General features: G+C 44.2%; 2 protein-coding genes across 5 annotated transcripts; both read right to left on the reverse strand.

The window, feature by feature from the left end:
• Window positions 1–7,964: 7,964 nt before the first annotated feature.
• Window positions 7,965–12,753, reverse strand: PABPN1 (poly(A) binding protein nuclear 1). Of its 2 annotated transcripts, none has more exons than XM_055309130.1 (7): window positions 12,388–12,753; window positions 11,929–12,043; window positions 11,139–11,206; window positions 10,771–10,877; window positions 10,043–10,130; window positions 9,803–9,954; window positions 7,965–8,874 (listed from the first exon to the last, which is right to left on the reverse strand). In XM_055309130.1, the coding sequence occupies exons 1-7, from the start codon at window positions 12,736–12,738 to the stop codon at window positions 8,835–8,837; spliced, it is 921 nt and encodes a 306-aa protein (XP_055165105.1). In that variant the 5' UTR covers window positions 12,739–12,753; the 3' UTR covers window positions 7,965–8,834. The 2 variants fall into 2 exon arrangements, with proteins under 2 accessions (XP_055165105.1, XP_055165106.1); XM_055309131.1 differs by lacking the exon at window positions 12,388–12,753 and adding an exon at window positions 12,193–12,268.
• Window positions 12,754–12,893: 140 nt separating this feature from the next.
• On the reverse strand, window positions 12,894–24,756 carry BCL2L2 (BCL2 like 2). 3 transcript variants are annotated; one of them, XM_055309134.1, is made up of 4 exons: window positions 24,271–24,603; window positions 23,392–23,831; window positions 17,081–17,164; window positions 12,894–14,600 (listed from the first exon to the last, which is right to left on the reverse strand). In XM_055309134.1, exons 2-4 carry the CDS (start codon window positions 23,821–23,823, stop codon window positions 14,598–14,600), a joined length of 519 nt encoding a protein of 172 aa, XP_055165109.1. In that variant the 5' UTR covers window positions 23,824–23,831; window positions 24,271–24,603; the 3' UTR covers window positions 12,894–14,597. The 3 variants fall into 3 exon arrangements, with proteins under 3 accessions (XP_055165109.1, XP_055165107.1, XP_055165108.1); XM_055309132.1 differs by lacking the exons at window positions 12,894–14,600; window positions 17,081–17,164 and adding exons at window positions 19,933–22,796; window positions 24,658–24,756 and having other exon boundaries at window positions 24,271–24,358; XM_055309133.1 differs by lacking the exons at window positions 12,894–14,600; window positions 17,081–17,164 and adding exons at window positions 19,933–22,796; window positions 24,637–24,655 and having other exon boundaries at window positions 24,271–24,358.
• Between the last annotated feature and the right edge of the window lie 1,723 nt (window positions 24,757–26,479).

Genomic DNA, 26,479 nt, shown 5'->3' on the forward strand with positions numbered 1-26,479 from the left:
ATGCGGACGCCTGGGTGGCTCAGCGGTTTAGCGCCGCCTTTGGCCCAGGACGTGATCCTGGAGACCTGGGATTGGGTCCCGCATCAAGATCCCTGCATGGAGCCTGCTTCTCCCTCTGCCTGTGTCTCTTCTCTCTCTCTCTCTCTCTCTCTCTCATCATAAATAAATAAAATCTTTAAAAAAATAGATGCTCAGAGATACCCAGTAATCTAGTCAAGGTTACAAAGCTAATGAGTGCAGTGACACATTAGATCCTGGAGTTGGAGCTCTTAATTGACGCACACTGTGTCCACCTTCCTAACTCCTTCCAATCTTTAGGCACTACCCTTGGAAGCAAGGATTGAGTCTTGAGGCACCCAGGAGTTGGCTATAGGAGACTAGGACTTCCACCTTGATGACAGGGCCTCCCTGCCTCTCAAACTAGCCCTGGCCTGGCTTTACCACTTTGGGCAAATTTCTTCCAGCTCCCTCAAGGTTGCTATGAGATTAAACAAGATAATGTATTATAAATGCCTCTTATATTATCCCACTAAATGGTAAGCTCGTTGAGGACAGGAACTTTGTCTTTCTCAACTTTAAAACACCAAAGCCTGACGTGGTAGATGTTTTTGTTGTTGTTTTGTTTGTTTGTTTGTTTAAGATTTTATTTATTTATTCATGAGAGACACAGATAGAGGGAGAGACGCAGAGACACAGAGGAGAAGCAGGCTCCATGCAGGAAGCCTGACGTGGGACTCGATCCCAGGACTCCAGGGTCACACCCTGGGCCGAAGGCAGGCGCCAAACTGCGGAGCCACCCAGGGATCCCCCTGGAGAGAATTCTTAAAGAAACTGGAGTCTTGAAGCCAGTCTCTTCCAGAGGAGGGAGGCCCATTCTCCACAGGTTCCTGCAGCACCAGTGTTCTCTCTCTCTTCCCCTCTGCTGATCCATGTCGACAGCCCAAGGCTCTACACACCAAGCCATGCTGCTGGACTCTCGATACTAACCATGTTACTGGAGAACTCTTAAGAGCCTTTCTCAATGAATCTTTACAGCCCACAGAAGTGCGTATTGTTATTTTTGTCCTATTTAACTACTGAGGACATGGAAATGAGAAGGCTCTGCCATTAAATGGTAGATCCAGGACTCCAATTTGGGCCTTCTGGCTGCTCTTTCAACTCTATCAGTTCCTTCACAGTTATGTACTCTGTATCTCACATTCTGTAGAACAATGTCTGTGAACAATGTAACTGATTCCAACGTTCACTGTTGAGCTTGGGATAGACAATGATGAAATGAAATCACACTCCCTACTGTCTCCAGGGATTCAGCGAAAACCAACATGATGGTAGATAAGAAAGCTCTTGTACTTTTTGGAAGGGCCCCTGTTAGTTATATGCTAATGACACTGTCCAATACATACTGTGAAGAATGACGTTAAAGGGGCATTCCAGTAAACCCATTCTTTGCACATTACAAGAAGGTTTAGGGAAAAAAAGTAAAAACAAAGAGCAGCTCTTGTAGGAGGATAGGTGAAAGAGAACATGATTATTTGACTTCAACCAGAGGTGAAGGCAAAGAAAATGAAAGCATTCAAGAAGCATCAACGAAGCACGGAGGAAGATACAGTTCCTTATCCCTAAGCAATTCATAGGCTAGGTAAAAAGGGTCAGTGTACAGCTAAAACAATTGGCATCTTGTTCTAAACCCACCAATCACATAATCTCACTGGACCCTAGTCAATAATCCCATGAGAAACAGGTCTCCTGGGCAGCCTGGGTGGCTGAGCGGTTTAGCATCGCCTTCAGTCCAGGGCCTGATCCTAGAGACCTGGGATCGAGTCCCACGTAAGGCTCCCTGCATGGAGCCTGCTCCTCCCTCTGCCTGTGTCTCTGCCTCTCTCTCTCTCTGTGTGTTTCTCATGAATAAATAAATAAAATATTTTTAAAAAAGAAAGAAACAGGTCTCCTTTTTAAGGCTTTTACAGATGGGGAGACTGAGGTTTGGAAAGGTAACTTCTTCAAGATTTTGTGACTGTTGGGATCACTGGGTGGCGCAGCGGTTTAGCGCCTGCCTTTGGCCCAGGGCGCGATCCTGGAGACCCGGGATCGAATCCCACATCGGGCTTCCGGTGCATGGAGCCTGCTTCTCCCTCTGCCTGTGTCTCTGCCTCTCTCTCTCTCTGTGACTATCATAAGTAATAATAAAATTTTTTTTTTTTAAAAAAGAGATTTTGTGACTGTTGACTAATTAGAGTAGCCAGATCTGGAGAACTGAGAACCTGCAATCTTCGTACAGCACACCAGATAGAAAATATTTCTGAACACCATGGAAGTATTACTTATTCTGTAGTCAGTTTCGAAGATACCTCAGGAACTTGAGATCGTTTTTAGGCAAATAAGGAAATGACTACTTTCATGAACACAAAACAGATTTTAGAAATGTTTTAGTTGGATTCACAACTATGGGCCATAATGGATTCTGAGGGGGAAATTAAAAGAATATACAGGGTACATTTCTAAACTTAAGTTACATGAAATGACATGAAGGCCACTCTCATCCCTCTCATTTGGTCAACCTTGCCTGGCCACCATGGAACCGATTTCTACCAATGACCCACTACTGTCTGGTACTGCCTCAGCTCTGGGGGAAGGGACATGGTCCTGCCCTGTGAGAGTTCTGAATACCGTGCAACTAATACTTAAAATCCTATATGAAAATGCAGAGAAGGGCAGCCCCAGTGGCTCAGCAGTTTAGCGCCGCCTTCAGCCCAGGGCCTGATCCTGGAAACTCGGGATCGAGTCCCACATCAGGCTCCCTGCATGGAGCCTGCTTCTCCTCTGTCTGTGTCTCTGCCAATCTCTCTCCCTCTCTCTCTCTTATGTTTCTCATGAATAAATAAAAAAATCTTTTAAAAAATAAAATACAGAGAAATATAAAAAGCACTGCAGCAGCTCTGTCAAGGGAACGGTCTCCTCTTTGGGAGACAGTCAAGGAAAGCTTCTCAGATATTTGGACTGGAACAATGCAAAGCTCAGGGGCATGACAGAACATGAATGGTGTGCAGAGAACAGCAAGTGTTCAAAAATCAACAAAATAAAAGGAGACTCTGAAAAACCCACAGCTGATCCTATTTATCACGACCAACTGAGAGCTTTTCCCCAAAGATCAGGAATAAGACAAGGATGTCTGCTCTCACCTTCTATTCAACATTATACTGGAGGTTCAAGGCAGGGAAATGAGGCAAGAAAATGAAAAAACAAAAACAAAAAAATACTCCTGGAATATAAAGAACAATGTAAAACCCTGTATTTGCAGATGGCATGATCTTGTATATACAGAATCCCAAGGACTATACACACACAAAAACTGTAAGAACTAAACAAACAAGTTCAGTAAGGTTACTAAACTTACAATTAAACTTGTAGGATACAAGATCAATGTACAAAATCAACCATATTTCTATACAATAGCCATGAATAATCTGAAAGTAAATTAAGAAAACTCCACTTAATACAGCAAAAAATACTTAGGAATAAATGTACTAAAAGAAGCGTTGACTTGTGCACTGAAAACTATAAAACATTGTTAAAGAAATTAAAGACAAATAAGTAGACATAGTACTTTCATAGTTTGGAAGACTTAATATTGTTACAATGGCAATCCTCCCCAAATTGTTCTACAGATTCAATATAATCCCTATTAAAATCCTGGCTTTCTTTTTTGAAAGCTGACAAGCTGATTCTGAAATTCATATGAAATATACAAGACCCAGAATAGCTAAACAATCTTGAAAAGGAACAAAATTAGAGGTCTCATACTTCCCACTTCTAAAACTTAACTACAAAGGTAAAGTAATGAACACAGTGTAGTACTGGCATAGGACAGCCATATAAATTGATGGAATAGAATTGAGACCCCGGAAATAAACCTATACATTCATGGTTAATTAATTCATTTTCAACAAGGATGCCAACATATTTAATGAGGAAAGAACAGCTTTTTAAACAAATGGTGCAGAGAGAATGCATATCTGCATGCAGAATAATGAAGTGGCCCTCTCCCTCGCACCATACACAAAAGTTCATCCAAAATGGATCAAAGACCTAAATATAAGAGTCAAACTATAAAACTGTTAGGAGAAAACATAGGCATACATCTTCATGACTTTTGTGCTTCAAAGGATACTATCAAGAAAGTGAAAAAGCAACCTACAAAATAGGAGAAAATATTTGCAAATCACATATATAAGGGTCTAGTACTCAGCATATAAAGAACTCCTACAACTCATCAATAAAAAGACAAGCCAAGGGATCCCTGGGTGGCGCAGCGGTTTGGCGCCTGCCTTTGGCCCAGGGCGCGATCCTGGAGACCTGGGATCAAATCCCACGTCGGGCTCCCGGTGCATGGAGCCTGCTTCTCCCTCTGCCTGTGTCTCTGCCTCTCTCTCTCTCTCTCTCTCTCTGTGACTATCATAAATAAATAAAAATTAAAAAAAAAAAGACAAGCCGATTAAAAAGTGGGCAAAGGATCCAAACCAAAGTTTCTTCAAAGAAGATAAACAAATGGCTAGTAAGCACAAGAAAAGATGTTCAGTATCCTTAGTCATTAGGGAAATGCAAATAAACACAAGATACCACTTCATACCCACTAGGATGGCTATAATCAAAAAGATGGACAGTAATGAATTTGATGAGGATGTGGAGAAATTGGAACCCTACTACACTGCTGGTAGAAAGGTAAAATGCTGCTGCTGCTTTTGAAAACAGCCTGGCAGTTCCAGCAGTTCCTCAAAAGGTTAAACGTGGTTTATTACCTGATAACCTAGCAACTCCACTTCTAAGAGAAATGAAAAGGTATGTTCATAGAAAATCATATAGCTTGTAGCAGCACTGTTCCTAACAGTAGAAAAAAATGGAAATTGCAAATGTCCATCAATTCACAGATAATCAAAATATGATCAGTCAACACAAGGAAATACTCAGCTATGAAAAAAAAAGGAAATACTTAGCTATGAAAAAGAACGAATTATTGATATATGCTACAACATGGATGAATCTTTAAAACATGATACCAAGTGAAGGAAGTCAGACATAAAAGGCCACATGTTGTATGACCCCATTTATATGAACTATCCAGAACAGGCAAAATCAGAGAAACAGAAATCATTGTTTGTTAGTGGGAGGGAAAATTAAGAATGCTTGCTAATGGGTATAGGGTTCTTTGGGGGCTTATGAAAATGCTCTACAATTAAGTAATGGTGATGGTTAACATAAATGTATGTATAGATGATAACATATATATTTATGTTACATAAAATACTACTGTACACTTAAAAGTTAAATTTGTATGGTATGCGAATTATATGTAACAAAATCCATACAACTTTTCAATGGGATGCAATCAGAGGTATGGCAAACCAACATTCGCCTTCAACAAATAAAATTAAAGTTCTCTTACTAGGCGGATCCCTGGGTGGCTCATTGGTTTAATGCCTGCCTTTGGCCCAGGGCATGGTCATGGAGCCCCAGGATCAAGACCCACGTCAAGCTCCCTGCATGAAGCCTGCTTCTCCCTCCTCTTCCTGTGTCTCTGCCTCTCTCTCTCGTGAATAAATAAAATCTTTATTAAAAAGTTCTCTTACTAAATGATTAACAAATGACATCCAAGCAAATAACATCCAAAACAATGCCCAGCACTTGGCAAATACTCAGTAAATGTCTGTTGAACCAATGATTACCACAAGCACAAAGGGAAAGAGGTATGAGAAAGTAGCATTAGCAGAGTTGAAAGATGTTTTAAAATTAGTTGATTTAAGGAAGGCTATTCATTTCAACCATGTAGAAGAGCAACCATTTTGGGGAAAAAAAAAACCCACAAAACATCATTTTTCTCTATGCTGATGTCAAGTTGGGCAAATTCTATCTGAAAAAGTTATGTTGTCTTCATTTGTTTTTCTAACACTCAGTCCCTCAGTCTCACTCCAGAGAAATCTTGTAGACAAGCGCCCTCAAATCTCCTAAACACTTCCTTCCCCCATAGTCCCAGTGAGACTGAGCTCATTCCAATCCCTTGGTTAAGAGGTGGTTCATCAGGAAGTGATTGACCAAAGAAAGCAATCCTTCCCAAGGAAAGTAACTTTCCTTCCATGCCACTTCCTTTAAAATTACTAAAAAAAAAAAAAATTACTAAGATACAGGAAAAATTTAAAAGTTCAGATAAGGAGGGAAATCTGATTCTTGTGAGGACAGGAACCAGCAGGTCCCAGATAAAGGGAACCCTCAAGGGTAATTAACATCTTCTGAGTACCTACTAATTTATACAAAGGCACAATCCATGCCCACAAGGAGCTTGCAGTCTAGTGAGGAAACCAGGATATAATTGTTCTAATTATAAAACAATGAAATGCTTAAACAGCGATAGGAACAATTTGCCCTGAGAGCAGAAGTGACTCATTCTGACTAGGGAATGAAGAAAGGTTTCTGGCTGTGGTGTTTGGCTTTATGCCTTGGCTTACACCTTGATTCTGAGAGAGTAAATGGAATGGGCACAGCATGAACAGTACATAAAATTCAACTGGAATGCACAGGGCATCAGATGTAGAGCAAGATGTGGCAGGGAAACTTAACCAGGATCAAACTGGGAAAGGGCTTAGTTACACACCTAAGTGAATTTGTAATTATTGGTGGTAGAACAAGGGCCCTTCAATGGCAACATGAAGTCTGGAGCCAGACATCTCTCAGCAGCCCAATTAAGGTAGGGAGTTGCTCAAGAAGTTAAAACAGAACGGAGAATGCGCAGGATGTTAATTGGACGTACAAAATTTAAAACAAAGGTCAAAAAAATGATCTCTAACAATTTATGTGAACTTTTTAGATGGCCATTTAGTGCCCTCTGGTGGATAGAAGAGACCTTCCCAGTACTAATGCATTAAGCTTCCCAGCATTAAGAAGTTCCATGTGTTTCTAGCCAAGTTGATATTAATATGCTATCCAGATTTCTACCAACCAGCCTTTGCAGAAATCTCCATTCAGATTACAAGGCACTATTCTAGTTGAATCGTTAGAGAACAGACAGACCTCTGAATGCTTAAATGATGCAACGGAGGCAATATAATAGATGAGCGAAATGCTAATGTGGTTGATGCTGGCCTGAGAATTCAGAATACAAAGCCAGAGAGGTGGGTTAAGGCTTCATGGATATATAGGGAACTCATTTCTTTAACCTAAGATTACTGAAGAGTATGTAGGTCAGAGGCAATCACAAAACACCCTATGAACAGAAGTAAATGGTTCAATAGAACATATAAAGGTTTAGATATTTAGAAATCCTATAGCAGGGGAAGACTGGAACAGTTAGGGGGCGATGTAGCACCCAAAAGTTTTAAGACCAATCTGACTTAAAAATACAAAATGGAGTAATTCAGTTATTAATGAGACCAAGTACGAAACTTAAAGATATAAATCAGTGAAAACCAGTTAAGTCCTAATTAATGGTATGATTCAAAATGAATTCACTGAACATATATTAAGTGGTCAGTGTGGCTACAGAAGATAGCATAAGCTTTGCAACTATCTTTGTTAGCAAACTACTGCCTTTTTCCCTCATTTTTTTGAGCTCACTTTGAGGTAAAGACAAGAAAAGCTACCCAGACCCCAAAGACTCCAGTGCTGCTGGTGTGGATAATTCATTTGCACATTAATCAGGTATGCACACTGATTACTCTTAATCCTGCCATTCTTTTACATTCCCGGACTCATTCGATAGACCTTTCAAATACCAGGCTACATACTACCCAGAAAACTCATCGTCCCCAACTAAATACACAATGTTCCTGTTGCAATTTTAACCCCCACTCTAATTCGTTAAGTGAGAACTTCCCCTCCACAACACCAGCACTTCCACAAAGAGTATTAGCAGCCATCTGGATCTAAAAGAAAATAGGAAAATAGATAAATAATTCTTACACCCAAAGGCCAAACAATTTTTATTTTCAAAAACAACTTTATTCATGACACATATTAAAAAAAAATCCCACCCCCTGGAAATGAGCTAAAAAAATAAACAAAATCCACCTCCCACCGCCCTGTTCCCACTTCCTCCCATTCCCTCCAAATAAAAGGGAAAAAAAGGCAAAGGAAAACAAAACAAAACAAAAAAACTGAAAAACAAAAAAAAACGCCCCAAAACCCCCCAAAACAAGGTAGTGCATTTCCCCAGGGGGTAGGGGAATTTACACTGGAGCCGCTGGGAGCGGAACGGAGATCTTCCGGCTACAGAAACCTGCAAAGAAAGACACTCAAAACAGAAAAAGAAACACAAAAGGAAACAAAATAGATCACCAGGCAATCTGGAGGGGCAGGGAGCCGGAAAAGAGGGGTGGGGTGGGTGGCAGACCTGGCAGGACAGGAGCAGGTGGAGGGGACTGCGAAAGTTAGGGAGAAGATGGAGGGAAGGTAACAAGCAGAACAGTTTGGTGTCCTTCCAGAGCCCTGGGTAAAAAAACCCTCCTACCACCCATGCCCACCTACCCTCGAGCAGCCCCCAAAGGGGTGAAGTGGGACAGGGAAACAAGGGAGCAGCTTGCGCAGTTGAGACGTGTCCATGGCGAATCCCCAGAGTGATTGAGCAGCCCCCTGCCCCGCTCCCTGGGCCTTCCCCTACTTCCCAAAGCAGGTCCCTCCTCAGCAGTTAGTTATGGGATTCTCCCCCCTTCCACAGTATATCTTTTTTTTAAAAAATATTTTTTTTTCCATCAAGGTCATCTTCTGTTTTTCTTTTTTTTTTTAATTCTTTTTTTTTTTTTCCTTCTTTCCTCTTTTTTTCCTCTCTCTCCTCCTAATACACACTTTTTTTAGTAAGGGGAATACCATGATGTCGCTCTAGCCCGGCCCCTGGAAGAAAGAAGGAGAGTTAGGTGTTAACATGATCACTTAAGAGTTTAGCACAAGCCCCTCCCCGTGGGCCCTTGCCCCAGTGACAGTGCAGGGAATGGGGGGGGGGAGGAGAAGTTTCCAAGTATCCTAAAAGTGACCCCACAATGGTGACACACCTGGCAAACAGGAGGGGATAATTTAACAGAATACTTTGCCAGAGGCAAAAAACTACATCTGAGATACAGGGGCAAGAAAATGGACTCATCTTTCCAGTTTCAGTTTTCCACAGCTCTTAAACCCCAGGCCTTCACCATCAGATCCTCCCTAATTCCTGGGAGCAGATAAGTGTATCTTATAAAAAGCCAAGGTCTATATACCTGTCCTGTCTATTCAAAGGCGGAGAAATGATAGTAAAGCAACAACATGGGCACCACACTAGGCCCAGAGAAAAAGTTAACCTTGCAAAACAGTGGCTCAGTTAAAGAGTAAATATTTCAGTATCCTCCCACACGGCTGTTGAGGAAGATCAACTAGCCTCTGGTATTCTTCCAAGGGAGATTCAATCTTCAACCCCCTCCTTAACTCTGGGAAAAATAGCAAATGTCCAAGCAATGCCTTCACTACTAAGGCCATTCTTTCCGGCCTGCTGTGTAAATGCCTTCATTGCTACCAACTCTCAGGGAAAAAAAAAGGCTGGGGGAAAGCATCTCTCAGAACAAGAGCAGAGAGATCCAGCCCTTATCACCAATTCCTGCTCCAGAAAACGATGATGAGACTGGCCTCCTGGCCTGGCCTGCAACTACCTTCCTCACCCTGCACAGGCAGGAGACCAAGTCCCTGGAGACCAAGGGGAGGGTAACGTGAGGGAGGTTCCTCAGATCAGGAAAGAAGGAAACATACAGGGCTCATGGGAGGCGGGGGAGAGGAGCAGCCCATCTATCCTGACCTGTAGACGCGACCCCGGGGCCTGCTGTTAAAACCACTGTAGAATCGAGAGCGGGAGCTGTTGTAGTTGGTAGTCCGGGCACGGTATCGGGCTCGTGGGAAACCCCGGTCTGTTGTGCTGATGCCTGGTCTGTTGGTTCGTTTTGGGATCACCTGAGAGTGAGGGATATACAACAGAAAGTCTTAAAATAAGCCTGGAGAGTTTACACAGAACCAGAACAGCAATGAGTACAGGGCTTACCTTGATTTGTCTTCCTCTAAATAGTGACTCATCTAAGGCCAAGGAAGTCCTCACTGACTCTTTGTCTGAGAACTCTATATACGCAAAACTGAAAAGAATAATTGTCATTTCATTCATCTGAAGTTACAGCAGCTTACACATCAAATCCAACTTGCAGGTATGCCTGAATAACAACAGGGCCACATATTTATTTATTGGTCAATTTTTTTTAAAAAAGGTTTTTATTTATTTATTCATTCATGAGAGACAATGCGGGGGGGTGGGGGGTGGGGGCAAAGACACAGGCAGAGGGAGAAGGCGGCTCCATGCAGGTAGCCTGAGGTGGGACTTGATCCCAGGTCTCCAGGATCAGGCCCTGGGCTGAAGGCAGCACTAAAACCGCTGAGCCACCGGGCTGCCCTGGTCAAATTTTTTTTAAATGGAATACTTCAATCTAAATTTCCACCTACTCTTAAGAAAATTATAAAATAGTATACAAACAGCCTGGATTGCTAAGCAAATGCTGTCCCTCCTTCTTCTAGTTCATAATCCTACTCATGCTAACCTTCATCTTTATGTTTGGTCTCTGAAGACATTTACGTGCAACCCGATATGTATATGTGACACTAACGCCCTAACCGTAAGACGAACACTGCTTAGTGTAACAAGTTAACACTGCTCAATACAAAACATGATTTATCTATTTCTAAGATGTGATTAAAACAACCTCATTTTACTTCTCTACTTACCCTTTAGGATGGCCACTAAATTTGTCACAGAGTATGGTAACACGGTTGACTGAACCACAGCCATGAAAGTGTGCTTCCAACTCTTCTGCTGTTGCACCATAGTCCACCTGTGAGGGTAGAGAAGGTTATATTTCACAGGTACCCTGCCTATCCTCTCCAAATCACATCAACTCTCGTTCTCTAAGAAGTTAATCTTCTCTTCCTAACCCCAGAGCCTCTGCTGATCTCCATTTCCTTTTACCTCCTCCAAACCCTCTCAATACTCCCCCAACTTACTACCTATCCTTGAAATATTCCTTAAGACTCCTATTAACCAACTCCCCAAACAAGAGCTTTCCCACAACCCCAATCAGGGCCCCAATACATACATTGCCAACATAAATGGAACGGGCATCAGCCTCCATCTTCTCTTCAATGGACATGATCACTGGGCCAGCTTTGAAGAAAAAAGAAAGGGAGGGGGGTGGCAGGAAACTGGTTTTCTATTTGACCAATATATGCATCACTACCACCACAACCACTACAGGGAAGGCAAAGATTTTGGTCTGTTCTGTTCCCTGCTGCACCCCTTACCAAGAATACTGTCTAGCACACAATAGATGCTGGGCTGAACATCTGACTAATCAAGCAACAGATTAACATATCCTTAAAAAAAAAAATCAGAGAAAACAGTACAGGAATTTCTCTCCTGCCCCCAAATCAAGACCCTATTGAACAGCTTTGACTCAAATCATTTTTATAGTGAACAAAATCAAGGGAACCCAAACTCAACAGTTCTAGGTTAAAGAGAAAGCCCTCTGCAGTCGAGTAGCTTCTCTTAGGACTCCTAACTAAAGGGTCTCCAACTAAAGGAAGAACTATGAGACTTGAAGGTCAAATGCCAGTTGGCAACGTCCACAAAGAGTAGAGGTAGACTAAAGAACAAAGAAGAACACATTTGTAAAAAGGACAAAGAAAGGCACAAAATTACCATCACCAAAATAGAGATTCTTGCCTCACTAAGGTCAGAAAAACACACAATGGACTATGACCCCAGCACCTGCCCAGTAACTGCACATACAAGCAGCTCCAAGGTCCCGAGCATCTAATCCCACACAATCCGTGCTCGCAGAACCCTTCCGAGGACCCGGGCTCCGCGTGCAACCGCCGGTTACTCACCATTGCCTGGAGGTGGACTCATATTCATCTGTTTCTCTACCTCGTTCTGTAGCTCCTTTAACTTCTCAGCTTCTTCCTCCATCTCCCTGACTCGAGCTTTTATCGCTTCCAGCTCCTGTAATGAGTGGAAAGGGTATGGAGAAGAGCTTCAGAGGAACCAACGCAGGGGCTGTGCCCTGCTCTCCGTCCAAGCGCGGCCCCAGCCGTGCTCGGCCATTTCCCTCGCCCCACGCGCGGGTCGCGATGAAAAGAAAACCAAGCTACCTTCTCTAGAACAACACTAGGCACCCATAACGCCCGAATCAACCCGGCTGGGCCCCTTCTGGACGTCGAGGATCCGCGCCCGGCCCCAGCCACGTTATTCCCCGCCCACCCCACCCCCCGCCTGCCTCCCGCTCGCCCGAGCTCTGGGCCTCCCGTGACACGGCCAGGCCTGCTCGCTCGCCCTCCTTCCCTCACCGGGTCCTCAATGGCGCCGTCCCCCGGGTCACCCTCGACCAGTCCCGGCTCCTCCTCCTCCTCCTGGCTGCCGGGGGCTCCCGAGCCAGGCCCAGGGCCCGGAGCTCCCGGGGGGGCGCGGGGCCGGGGCGGCTCCTCTTCGGGCTCGGGCTCCGGCTCGGGCTCCAGCAGCAGCTCCTCAGGCTCCAGTTCCTCAGACTCCAGGCCGTTCCCGTAGTCCCCTGCGCCCCCCGGGGCCCCCTCCCCGGCCTCCCCACCGGCCCCGGGCACAAGATGGCGCCGCCGCCCCGGCCCGGAGCCCCGACCGCCCGCAGCCCCCGCTGCTGCTGCCGCCGCCGCCGCCGCCGCCATCGCCGCTCAGACTGGGGCCCGCCGCCCGGCGATTGGAGAACAGCGCCGGGCACGCCGAGGATTCATTAGTCTAGCAACCTGCCCGTCACCACGAGCTAGGACTCCATTGGGAGATATTACTTGGCGATCAAATAAGACCCCACCCCTAAGGCGGGATATTGCGCCAAATTCTCAAATCCCGGTAGGGGAGCTGGCCTGTCAATCAACATACGCCCCACCTCCTCTCAAGCCCTTAGGTAACAATACCGCCACGCTGTGACGACATTCCTGCTTCCCCCCACCCCCACCTCCAGGCGGATCCGCGAGTATAGGACGCTCGGTGATTGGCCGCTGGCTAGGGCGAGGAGAAAAGGCCAATCTTCCGATCGCCTCGCAGCAATAGCCCTCTCGGATGCCGATTGGCTCGTGAGATTCGAAGGGCTAACATCCGTTTCGTGACAGGTGAACCTTGCCCCGCAACGGACGGCAAGGCTTCCAGCCATGGAAAGCCGAGGTCACATGACTAGTCCTTGGCGGGGGCCGCCATCTTGACGCTACTGGTTGCCGGCTGGAGAGGTGTTAGAAAGCAGTGGCTGGAAACGTTGAAGCGGTTTCTGTAAACTGGTTTGCTAACCAGGAAACTACCAGTGGATGGGATGTTGCTGGAAATGGAGGTTCTGAATGGAGCTCTCCAGTAAGATGCTTGCTTTCCCCATCCAGGTACCAACACCCATCAGGTCTCCCAGACCAGAAAGCAGGAAGGAATCTTCACTCCAGAGCTACCAGGCCTGTCTGATCTGTCTTCCTTGTGCAGGCATACTTTCCAAGCCCGCTGCTCATGCCTCAGTTTCAGTTTGTTTCTTGGGCTGTTTGCTAAGCCCCCTAATAGATCTCTCAGCTTCCAGTGTCACTCTTAACAGTCCTCACCGCTACCACAGTGAGCTGGCTCCCCTTTGCTGGCCAGGTAAAAGTAAAACTGTGCCGTGGCCTTAGAGACCTCAGGACCAGCCTACGTCACAAATGTTATTTCTACAGTCCTCATTCCAGGGGGTATACCTGCACCCAGCTCTGTGCCTCTGTACATGAAGTCACTCTTCGACCAGACCACTGCAAACCTAAGCACCGCTCGTGCAAAACCTTACGCTAGCCTCCTCTCCTTTCCCATGACTAGCAGGCTTACTACCTCCACTGTGCACATAATCATTTTGTCCTGCATCCTGAGAATTTGGAGAGGAGAGGCTGGATCCTATTTATATTTGCAGCTCCACTGTGGGGCAATATGCTTGGCACATATTAAGTGTCAATAAATGTCTGCATTGACCGGGAATCTGGGTGCCACCCTCATCTTCAACTCTTTCCCAGCCCCCAAACCTTCCTTCAGACCACAGAGGAATTCCTCCAGGCAGGTTCCCACCACAAGTTTCCACTCTGAGATAACCAATGAGACATCACCCTGGAAAGCAGGGTTGCCATATGTAGTAGTGATACTACACATTTATTTAAAAAGAAGAAACAAAGGTGCAAAGTTTGCAAGAGGGTTATTTGTAGCCAGACGCAGCTAGGGTTTGACAGCCAGATTCAAATGAGCCCAATCAAATTAATCAGACAACCCCAACAGGATGTGTGTGTCTGGGGTGAGGAGATTTGGACAAGAGGAGATCCCTGTTAGCAAACCAAAAAGTCAAAAGCGTCTCAGTATACCCCACTCTTCCCCTCACCCTCACTTTTCCTCACAAATCCTTACCTCAGGAACAGGGGAATTCAAAGCAGAGTCACAGTCGCTTAAAATTTCACTGAAAATTACTTCAGCAGCATCTCAGCTCCAGTGGTCTGGGAGAACTAACTTGAGCACGGAAGACAAGTTCTAAAAGACTGTGAGGTCACTGGAAAAAAAAGGTTTTCTACTAATCTTAACCTAATCAATATTTTCATATTTAATTGGTGCTTGGTTTAAACTAATCAAGCTGAGGGCGCCTGGGTGGCTCAGTAGATTGAGCGTGGCCTTTAGTGCTCATGGTCCTATAGTCCTGGGATGGAGGATCTACACTCAGCAGAGACCCTGCTTCTCCCTCTCCCAGTGCCCCTCCCTACTCTTTGGCATGTGCTGTCTCTCAAATAAATAAACAAAATCTTGATAAATTAACTAATCAAGCTGATCAAGGGAAATGCGATTTTTTTATAAGGACTTTCGAATCCTAATTTTGTTGAGCACTTGATTTCGTAACAGGCACAATCCTGGACTCCTTATTATATTATCTCATTGAATTCTCACAACTCTATAAAGCAGATATTTCCAAAACTATAGCCTTTTGGGGGGACGAAGAAAGAGTGAAGTAACTTGCCCAAGTCATGGAACTAATAATTAAAAGTGAGCAGGGGAGAAAAAAAGTTAGCAGGGAATTCAGAGCTAGCTTTCAAAGCTTAGATCAAAATTACCATAAAGTCTGCCTTAATACACAAATATTATATTATGTATGATATTGAAATTGGAAAAAGACTAAATTTCAACAATAGACATATGTTTAGGCAAGCTGTAATTATATCCAAAGATTATTATGCACCTATTAAAAGGGTTACACAAAACATGTAATAAAATCCAAAAATAATTCTTGTTAGGTCAAAGAAGTAGAATGTAAAAGTGTATATAAAGCACGATTATGATTTTTTTTTTAATAACTTGGACTTTGGGGAAAAAAGGGAGCAAGAACCAGTTCTATCTTTTCTTTGGTAATATGTACTAAAAGCTTTAAAACTGTTGAGATTCTTTTTATTTTTTATTTTTTTATTTTTAAAATTTATTTATTCATGAGAGACAGAGAGAGGTAAAGATACAGGCAGAGGGAGAAGCAGGCTCCCTGCAGGGAGCCCAATGTGGGACCTGATCCCGGGACTCCAGGATCATGCCCTGAGCCAAAGGCAGATGCTCAACCACCGGGCCATCCAAGCGTCCCCCTCCTTTTTTTTTCTCTAATTTTTTAACAGTTGAGATTCTTGACCTGGCGATTTTATTTATCATCTGCACATTTAGGAATAAAGACCTTCATCAAAGTGAAAAAAGGTAAGCAACTTGAATGTCCAAATAGGCACATTCAGGAGAATTATTATACACACATAGATTTAATTTTATATAGTCATTTTGCCTTCAAAACACTTTTAATGACAAGGAAAAACTGTGCAATATAATGGTAAGCAGAACTGTAGTATAAGAAATTGTATATACAGTATGATCATAAAATATAAGCACAGATAAAAGATGGGAAAGAAATATGCCAAAATGTTAACAGTGGTACTTTCTGAGTAGTAGGATTATAATTGATTTATCATTTTCTGCGTTATACGAACGATTTTCCCCACAATATCATGTTATTTTTTATCATGTTATTTTTATTTAAAATTTTAAAAACCCTCTAACTTCCAAACTTACTCTAGTAAGAATGATTACTTTTTCAGACACATTTAAAAAGATATTTGAATGACTTATAAAGTGAGATACTTCCCTATTAGAGTGTAAACTGTAAAAGGCAGGGACATCATCTTAATTATATTTGTATTCCCAATGCCCAACACTGTGTGCTCAATAAATGCTAACTGAATGAATGATCTTCCATAATAATTTAAAATCTTACCCATTGTTGATGCATAGAGAACATCAAAGAGTAAGTTTCTAAGAATGAATTTGTAAGAAATTCATACGTGATGATGTGAAATTTACCCATTATGAGTATAATTTTCCTTCAGTAATAACCTTTCCATAGAGGCTATGGAGTTTTGGGAAAAATAAAACTCAGTGATGCTGTGCCCTAGAAGGAAAAATGTGTCAATAGAAGTGGCTAGTGGACTTAAGGAGAATTTAATCAGTAAAAAAATGGATGAGGGCATCTCCAGTTTTGTCCAAAAGGGAAAAGCTGTCTCACTAAACTATATAAACACATGGCTTTGTGGTAGTTTCATCCCTATTTTTAACTCTTGCTTTTTTTTTTCTTTTTTGCCTGCTATAATAATTCTCTATAATCTAAAACTACATTGTTTAATATGATACCCACTACTCACACATGCCTTGAGCACTTGGAATGTGAGTAGTCTGACTTGAGATATACTGAAAATGTCAAATATACACCAAATTTCAAAGACACTAGGAAAAAGAGACTATAAAACAAATTAATAACTGTTATATTAATTATAGGTTGCAATTATAATAATTTTTATATACTGGGCTAAGTAAAATATTATTAAAATTAGTTTTATACCTGTACCTTTTTGCTTTTTTAATGAGGCTACCAGAAAATTGAAACTACATATATGATTTGCATTATATTTCTGTTAGTGCTGACATAAAACCTTGAAGCCTTGATCATTTACTTACCTCTACTATGGAACAGACTCCAATTATTTTCTTTGTTGTTTTCTTTTCAGGCTGAGCCCCAACACAGGGCTTGAACTCACAACCCTAAGATGGAGACTTGAGCTGAGATCAAGAGTTGGATGTCCAACCAACTGAGCCACCCAGGTGCCCCAACTCCAATTATTCTCTAATGCAAAGTCTAGGCTCGACTATCTTAACTCCCTAGGTCTGTCCTTGCAGGGAAGTGAGGTGTCCATTTAAATGAGAAAGAATCTCCATGGGCTGCTTATTTTCTATTCTGCTTGGTTAACTTTTAAAAAATGTACCTGGAAAACTTGTTTTAATATACTGTATCATATATATGTGTTCTTTATGAAAAGATCAGAAAATATGGATAGTAAAAAGAACAAAATAAAATCACCAGTAAAATCCAACACCCAGAGATAATCACTAGTGATATTTTGGCATATCCCCTTCCTGAAATTTTCAAAACATATATACATATAGAAGCACACATGCACACACACACACATTTATATATTTATTTTGGCAAACTGGGATCATACTGTATATATTATTTTCTACTTCCTTCTTTACCAAGTTAGAAATGTCTTTCCATAGCAATAAAAATATTTTTCCAATTTGATTTTCCATGACTTTACTCAAAAAAGTCACCTTAGAAATGAGGGCTTCCCTGACTATTCTATTTAACATTGAAATCTATACTTAAACACTTTCCCAATTCCATGCCAATGAATTATTTTTCTTCACAACATTATCACCTTGAAACATGAAATGTTATGTTAATGAATATTGTGAAATGAATTTATTTAGTTTTTGTTTGTTTCCCTTAGTAGAATGTAAGTAATATGTAATATGAGGGCAGAAATTTGTGCCTATGCACTCAGTGCCTAGAACTGTGCTTAGTACATAGAAGATGCTTGAATATTTGCTGCATGAATCAATGATTGAATCAGTAAAAAAAAAAACTACATAGCTTTCCATTATATTACGTTTTCTAGTTGATTTTTAAAATATTGTTAATTTTGGGCGCTTGAGTGGCCCAGTAGTAGAGCGTCTGCCTTTGGCTCAGGTCATGATCTCTGAGTCTCGGGATGGAGTCCCGCATTGGGCTCCCCTGCAGGGAACCTGCTTCTCCCTCTACCTGTGTCTCTGCCTCTCTCTCTCTCTCTCTCTCTCTCTCTCTCTCTCTCATATAGTTTATGTCACACCTATATCCACATTTAAGGAACATTTTAAAGTTTTCAAAGAATCTGCTCTTAAGTAAAAACACAGAATGTCTACAACCCATCCATTTGCTAGAAACTGTAACTAAATGTTGCCCAAATTTTATCAAAAGTACCATATGGAGAAATGACATTCATGGAGAAATGTCTAAAAGATTAAAAAATCCATCTATCCATTTAGATGGTCTGCAGTTTAGCCCTATAATAAACTGCCATAGGGTATATTTGGGCTAAATTGTGATGAGCCTGATAGAACAAGCTTAGGATCTACTGAATTCCCATTTGGTGTTTATTGGTGCAAAACTCAACATCATATTTACTGTCAGATGTTACAGAGGGTGATAGCCTCTATATCACCCCAGAAGAGCCACAAAAGTCTTTGCCCATCTTAAGGAACCGACAGACTTTTCTAAATCCCAAGAGGAAAGTGAATCTTGTTCTGTTTTCCAATTTGCCTTAGAAATTGGAAAGCTCAAGGCCAAATTCATAGCTTAGCTTCAGTATTCGGAAATACTGCTTATAGAATGCTTTTCTGTACATTAATTTTCCTTTTGCTGTCATCTTATTTTAATATTTCAATTTATCCTTTACTTCTACTTTACTTTTTATTTTTTTTCTTTACCTCTACTTTTAAAATCCGTATTTTCCTATTGTTTTGTATAGCAAGATGTTGCAAATGCTTTTTGGAAGGAATTAGTCAAATACAAATCAACCGATCATTAAATCAATCACCCTGGAGTGGAGATAAATGCTCTCATAGCCTGACAATATTAACTATTAAGAGCATCTAATTCTCCTTTCCTTAACGCCATGTTCACCAAGCCACTCTCAGATTTTCATATGGCTTGCCCTGTTGATTTCCTGTAGAGAGGATGGAAACTCTCCTCTGAGCAGTATATCTCTAACTACAATCTAACACATATATACCCAAATGTAATTTAATTGCACCGGATTATAGAAAGACTAGAAATTCCTGCTTATAATTTGAAATTAGTATCGCTCTTCCTGTCAGACAGGATTCTGATGTTGTTCTCAGTTAGGACAGAAGGATGGGCTGAATAATTCCTGTAGATTCCATCCACTTCAACTGTTTGCATTAAAATGGCTGAAATCAAGTATCTCAAGGTGCCAGGAAAGGAACCAGGGGCTCCATTTTTGCAAGAAGTAAGCAGCAGGATTCGGGGAAGAAATGCTCATCATCACTGGAGGCTGAACCACAACTGGGGACTTGATTAACATCACAAAAAGATTTGGGGTAAGATTTTCTTTGTTTTGTTTGTTTGTTTGTTTGTTTGTGGCCACTCCAAAGTACTGTATACACACACACCTCTTAAGATTTGGTTTGGCACAGATGGAGCTCTTGGCTTTGGGCATTTGGCAGGGGTTGGGAGATGGGGGGAACAACTCTGATTTTCTTTTCTTTTTTTATCTCAACACTTTCCGAAATCCCTGTTACTCTAATTCTTGCACTTTAACAAGGTCATGAAGAGATGATTAGATCAAGAAATGTCCTGACACCAGGCTACAGAGTGTAAAAGTCACAAACCCTGCTCAGTCCTTCTCATTAAACTTCTGGGCTTTATTTTTTTTTTAATACGACCATTACATATTACACAAAAATAAAAGTCAAATGAACTTGATATTTATAAATTATTAAATAAAAATACAGGAATATATATTTATATTTATAGAGCTTTTTCTTTTCTTCTAAACTAACCAAATCTGTTCTCCCGCCATTTTATGATTTAAAAAAGTAAAATAGTATATACCCTAGGATAAATGGGGAGTGGGATTAATAATTGCAGGACCTAGTTGCCCTACTTCTCCTTCCTTGGCCTAAGCAAAGTCCCTATTTGTCCCTTTGGGCTCTGGAAAGCAAGAAATGCCCTCTCCACCTCTTTAATCTCTGAAAAAATGGCATTTAGATTTATTTCCCTTTTTTTTTTTTTTAATGAAATAGATTTAAAAGTTGGGAGCCATACTCAGCCTTCCTGGCCAAGAGCTAATCCCAAGGAACTATATGGCTCTAGAAGAGAGTCTCTAGTTTTCCCTGACAGAAGAGTCTCTGGGGTTTCCATTGCCCCTCAAGCTATAAAGGACAGGACAGATCAAAACTGCCCACTATGACCCCAGGTAAGCTATGCTTCTGGGAATCCAAGCCCTTTACCCTTTCAGAAAACAATGTCTCCTTCCACCCAGGTGTGAAGGCCTCAGCACAGGGCATTTCAGTTACCTGACCATGGTCCCTGCTGCTCTGGTTTGCTAAAGGCCCCCAGGAAAGCTAGCAGGGTCAGGGGTCCTGTGGTAGAAGGGAAGGTGAAGAGTCTGCCCCAAACTTGGGGGAGAGTGGGCTCCAATTTGGAGCTGATGGTCTAGTCAGTGGTTTTCCAACTTTTTTTTCAGCAGCAAACCCCTTAATGTAAATTAAATCTACCCTGAACCCCGATATGTAAGACAGCCACCAGGGGAGCTATTCTGTTTGAGGACACGTAGCCCAGCCTGCTTAGCACCCCCACTTCATCTCCCCAAGGACTCCTGAGGCAACTCCTACAAAACTTCAGGGTTCTGCCAAGCAGTCTGAAAACCACTGGTCTAGTTTGTCCTGAGCAAGTCAGAGACCCCCCACCCCCACCCCAACTGCCTGCCACAGACCAGCTCTGAGTTTCTGGTATCAGCATACTCACAACAGACCAAGTGGTGCATGCAGTCTACCACTTCCCCTATAAATACCGTTTAAAAAGTGCAGCCCTCTCTCAAAAGCAGAAGTCTGGGCTAAACACCTGAGGCCAATTTTGGTCCCACATTCTCGCAAGTACAACTATGTTGCCACATTCTGGGACCAAATGAAAATCTCCAAGAAGAGTCAACCATGGTCTAGCTAAGCTGATCAGTGCTCAGGATCAAGGGCAGGGTTCTAGAGCACTGTGTCTGAAGTCAGCATTGGAGAGCAGCAATTTTAGCACCTTGGGAAGTGCAGCAGTGAGGTCTGGCTCAGGACATACATCTGGAGTGAAATAATTTCTCTCTCAAAAGAAAAAGCTATAATCTGAGTCCATTCTAGAGGACTGTGAGCTCTAAAGTTAGTGTCCTCAGACTCTGAGGTACAGACAAGTAATACCCATGCAAACAGTGTGGCTTCAAAGAAAGAAATGCTTCTAGGTCGTAGGTACTCTAGAACCCATACACCTGGCCCTTGATAAAGCAGCACCAAAGCCCACTACATGGAATAGGCCAGTCATGGACTACAGGTCACCCTCACACCCATGGGGTTCAGAGCTGGAATGTTCCTCTCAAGGCATCAGGAGTCTCACTGAGACACAGTGCAGGACCCAGACCATACTCTAGATCAACATTTACCTCCACACACTCCAAAGGAAAATTAGAGTCCCAATTTAGAGTTAAGCTTGGGTACAGTCCCAGAGACAGGGAACACCTGAGGCACCAGTGTGCCCCAGTGGGAAAGGAGGGTGGCAGGTAGGTCCAGACCCCCCAACCCCATCTCCACCCACCCCTGCAGGCTTGGCAGCCTATTCTCCTGTTTTCAGTCAGAGTCCAGGAGGCAGCAGCAAGTATGTGATGTACAGGGAATGGGGATGGCAAAGCAACAGGGCAAGCTACAGAACTTCTCTTCTCCCTCAAACCTGCTGATGACTTTCTGCCAGAAAGTGCCCAAAGCCCTTTACTGGATACAGTGTTTCTCCCACAGCCTTGAGGTATCAGGACAAGGGGTGGGGAGGGTGGCGGGGGAGGGGCAGAGAACTGCCCCTTGTTCCTGCCACTCCAACAGGGAGCTCTTCTCAAGTACAGCCACCAACAGGTTAGACAAGCAGCCCGGCATGCACACAAGCATGCGTACACATGCACACGCATGTCCAAGCAGCCCACCATCACAGCCATCTCTCTCTATCACCAGAGAACCTCAAGCTTCCATTTCAAAGGAATGTGTCCTCTGTTTCCCCCCCCCCCACTCTCACTCACCCAATGGAGACACAACCCCTTCTGCAAGTCGACCTTCCTCAGGGCTACAAGCTAAGTTCTAGGTATAGTTTTGTGTGCCTACACCTATAGACATGATCTCTCTCACCTCCTCCTGACCTTGGAATGACTTTATCTCCTGCCGCCCCCCCCCCAACTTTCCAAATACATTCCCTAATGTCTCCCAGCTCATCCTTCCAACTGCCTGCCTGACACACACAGCTCCTTCACACAGTACCCTGCCCTTTCCGATCCCCATTCCGTGCCCATCCATTCACCCCACTTCTTCCAAGGGCATTTCTCCTGTTCTGTTCTTGCTCTCCTGTCCCCCAGCCACACCTAGCCCCACCTGGCCCTGGACTTGCTCACTTGCTCGCAAAAAAGGCCCCTACGGTGACCAGGGCCCCCAGTGCCACGGCCCCCGTCAGCACTGTCCTCACTGAGGCCCAGTTCCCCTCCCGCAGACGCCGCGCCTCCTCCAGGGCCCCGTCCCCGTATAGAGCTGTGAACTCCGCCTGTGGGAGAGAAGGGAAGTAGGAGAGAAAGAAGGAGAAAGGGAGATCAGGAGAGGAAAGAGTGGAGGAAAGAGGAGAGGAAGAGTTCCAGTTCCATCCACTGCAAGCACTACCCCATACCCAGCTCCTCGCCAGCCAAAGCTCTACTGGCTGCAAGGCCCCATCATCCCCCATGAGCGCCTGGCTCATTTGCCCTCTCTACCTCAAGTGAATCCCAGCCTCTCCTTGGCCAAAAATTGTGCTCTGAACTGACATCCTTTGCCAAGGCTTTCCTAACTACCACCCCATCCCTGACACCCCACCCCCACCACCGCCCATGTCACCGTACTCTGGTGTAAAAAGTTCCTGACAGCTGGATGCCATTTCCCTGCAGGCACTGTGTAGTCTGTCCTCTGCTTTGGACCATGAACCCATCCAGTGATGACTGCATGGCAGCCCTGGAGTGCAGAGTCTAGCGAGATACCCATAGTGAAGGCATCTGATTCCACCCAAATAGGGCGACTCTGCCCCTAGCCTCCAGCCAGAGCCCCCATCTTCCCTCTGGAGACAAGCTTTTCGGAGGGGTGTGCAGAGCAGCAATTGAGAAGCTTCTTACCCAGCCCCCACTGCTGTGGATCCAGTCGGCCAGCCGTGTCTCCAGGTAGGCCACCATCCACTCTTGCACTTGTCCCACAAGTGGCTCCATCTCTTTGTTGACACTCTCAGCACACAGTGCAGCTCCAAAGACAAAGAAGGCCACAAGACGGCCCCAGTTGGGGCCCCCTTGGAAGAGTTCGTCAGAGACCTGGGTGAAGCGTTGCTGGGCTGAGCCTGGGGTCACATGCAGCTGGGCTGCCAAATCTGAGAAGGTGCGCCGGAAGCGGGTCTCAAACTCATCTCCAGCTGCCCGCATGGCTTGGTGCAGTGGATTAGCTGCTGGGCCCTCTCCAGGGCCAGCTCCACAAACATAACCCTTCTGCCTCAGCTTATAGCCTACAAAGTCTGCCACTAGAGCCCGTGTGTCTGGGGCTGAGGCTGGGGTCGCCATCCGGGCGGCTGTAAGAGTCAAGGATGAAAGACTGGCATGAATATATGGTCAGAGAGCCAGAAGGGGTACTTCAGGCTTGGCCAACCCAGTGAGACAGGGAGAGAGGTGGGAGGAAATGCTCAGAGACCACTGGGCAGGGAGGGACAAGAACACAAGAGTTAAGTCAAGGTGAGCGGTCAGGGCATGAGGGGCTGGCCATTAAATTCGTAATATGCCACATTAAATGCAAAACAAGTAAATTTTATTTTTAAAATACTTTAGATTTTTTTCCACAATAGGAGAATACCAGCTCTGCAACACCCCTGCAAAACCCCCCCTTTCCACAGTACACACCTTTTTGGCTAAAGGAAGGGGCCTAGTACTTTCCCAGAGGGAAGATGTGAAGATGCTGGCAGAGGCACACGATGGGGGAGGAGACAGGGGACAGAAAAGAAAGGGGACACTCACCTAGCCTGGATGGCAGCTCTTAGGACCCAGCGCTGGTGGCAAGGAGCCCCCAGCTGGGGCCTTTCATCCTCCTGGCCAGCGTGGAGCCCTGGGAAGGGGAGGGGGAGAGCAGAGCTAGGTGGGGAAGGCCAGCGATCAGAGTCTGGACTAAGAAGGCTGGGGTTGCAGCTCCCTGGACCGGCCCCTGCCCCCAACATTCTACCAGCTGTGTGGCCGAATCCATGTTTAATGACTGTCCTCCCGGGAAACCCAGGGCCAAGGGCTTCCTGCCTTCACCATCTCTACTCCCGGCTCCCCCCCCAGTGCAGTCCAACAGCCCAGCTCCTCCTTCACCCCCACCCTCAGCAAGTCTCCAACCCCGCCTGCCTGCCAGGTTAGGGATCTCACGGGTCAGGCCGCTGGCAGGATCCGGGCCGTTTCCTGGTGCAGGAGCTGGGAGGGAGGGAGAGAGGGAGGAAGGGAGGGAAGGAAGGAGGGAGGAGAAAGGGGGGGCGGGAGGGAGGGCCCGGCGCCGGGTGATGATGGGGCCTAGAGATGCGTCCAGAGAGAGAGGGGCGGGGCTGGGAAGCAAGCTTGGGAAGGGCCACAACTCCGGAAGAGAGAGGCCCGCTGGAGGCCAAGAGGAGTAGGGCTGGGAGGATACTGAGGGCCAGTCTGGGCTCCTGAGACTGAAGGCTGCCCAGAAAAGCCAGCTAGGCCTCAGGAAACCTCGGAGTAAATTCACCATTTCCCAGAAGGTCTCTGATGTTCCATGCACTTGTTGAATTTTTCCTGCCCTGGAGCGGATGCCTGGATTAGGGGAGCAGTTCCCACTAGAATGGGAACTGCTGACCAGGTGCCTTCCTTGCCTTGTGGGACTGGCAGACACAACATGGACACTGAACATTTCACTTCCTCTTTTCTCCAGGACCTCTAATCTAGTAGTCTCTTCATGGGCTGAAGCTTTAGCCAGGCATCAAGACTTGGATCGCCAAGTAGTTTCTGCAGGTAACTTTTCTTTACCTTTCTTTCTCTTTCTTTCTTTCTTTCTTTCTTTCTTTCTTTCTTTCTTTCTTTCTTTCTTTCTTTCCCTTTTTGTTTTGTAATCAGATTGGTTTTCATTCTAATTCTTTTTACTCAACACATGAATTCTCATTATGACAAGTTCAAACAACATAAAGGTATAAGGGGGAAACATATGAGTCCTTAATCTCCTCCCCCTTCCACCTCTTGCCCAATTCCACCTCCTTTCATGGAAGTTGCTAATGACAAGGTTGATGTTTACTCTTTCACATTACATATATATATTATATATATAATTATGTATATAATTATATGTATAGACACACGTATGTATGTATGCTTATTATTTATACAAGGCAGTATATTTATACAGGGCAGTTCACAGAATATTAAGCAGTCTGTCTACAGGTGATCCTCAGGAATGTTCTCTCAGGCATTCTGACTGGGCCCCACTGGCTCTTGCTCTGGCACGTCCTTCGGCTCCATTTGAAGGGATCTCCAGCCAAAGGCTAGAAAGCGGCAACTCACTTTTCCTTTCCTGCTGGTTCCCTTTACTTCTACCTCTACTTCAAGCCTTGATATTCCGACCTGGCCCTACAGTCACAGGAGAAGAAAGGTTTCTGTAACAATAATAGTAACAACAAATACATTTTGATGACTTATTAGGTGCTATGTGCTTTCGTTACATGTATGATAGTTATCCTCACACCAATCCCTATGCTTTATTCTCATTCTATAGATGAAGAGAGTGAAGCTTGGAGACGGTAAGTAATTTGGCTGAAATCATATACTTAGAAACTCTTACTCAATTTTGTCTGACTTTAAAGTTTGTCTTTAAGTGCATTGCTGTAAGATCATCTCTTCTGCTTCGGGTAATCTATGTTGTTACAACCCCATTTTCAAGTCCAAACTCAGGGCAGCCCCAGTGGCGTAGCAGTTTAGCACCACAGCCCAGGGCGTGATCCTGGAGACCTGGGATCGAGTCCCACGTCGGGCTCCCAGCATGGAGCCTGCTTCCTCCTCTGCCTGTGTCTCCATATCTCTCATGAGTAAATAAAATAAAATTTAAAAAGAAAAAAGAATCAAGTCCAAACTCAGTTATCCCCTCCATTCTGAATGCACAGCAGATTTCACACCTTTATGACTGTATCCTTTCAATCACCCTCCTCACTTCTTTGCTCTTGGGCTGATCACTCCAGCTGCCACC

The sequence above is a fragment of the Nyctereutes procyonoides genome, unplaced genomic scaffold (assembly GCF_905146905.1).
Source record: "Nyctereutes procyonoides isolate TBG_1078 unplaced genomic scaffold, NYPRO_anot_genome, whole genome shotgun sequence".
NCBI classification, from domain to species: domain Eukaryota; kingdom Metazoa; phylum Chordata; class Mammalia; order Carnivora; family Canidae; genus Nyctereutes; species Nyctereutes procyonoides.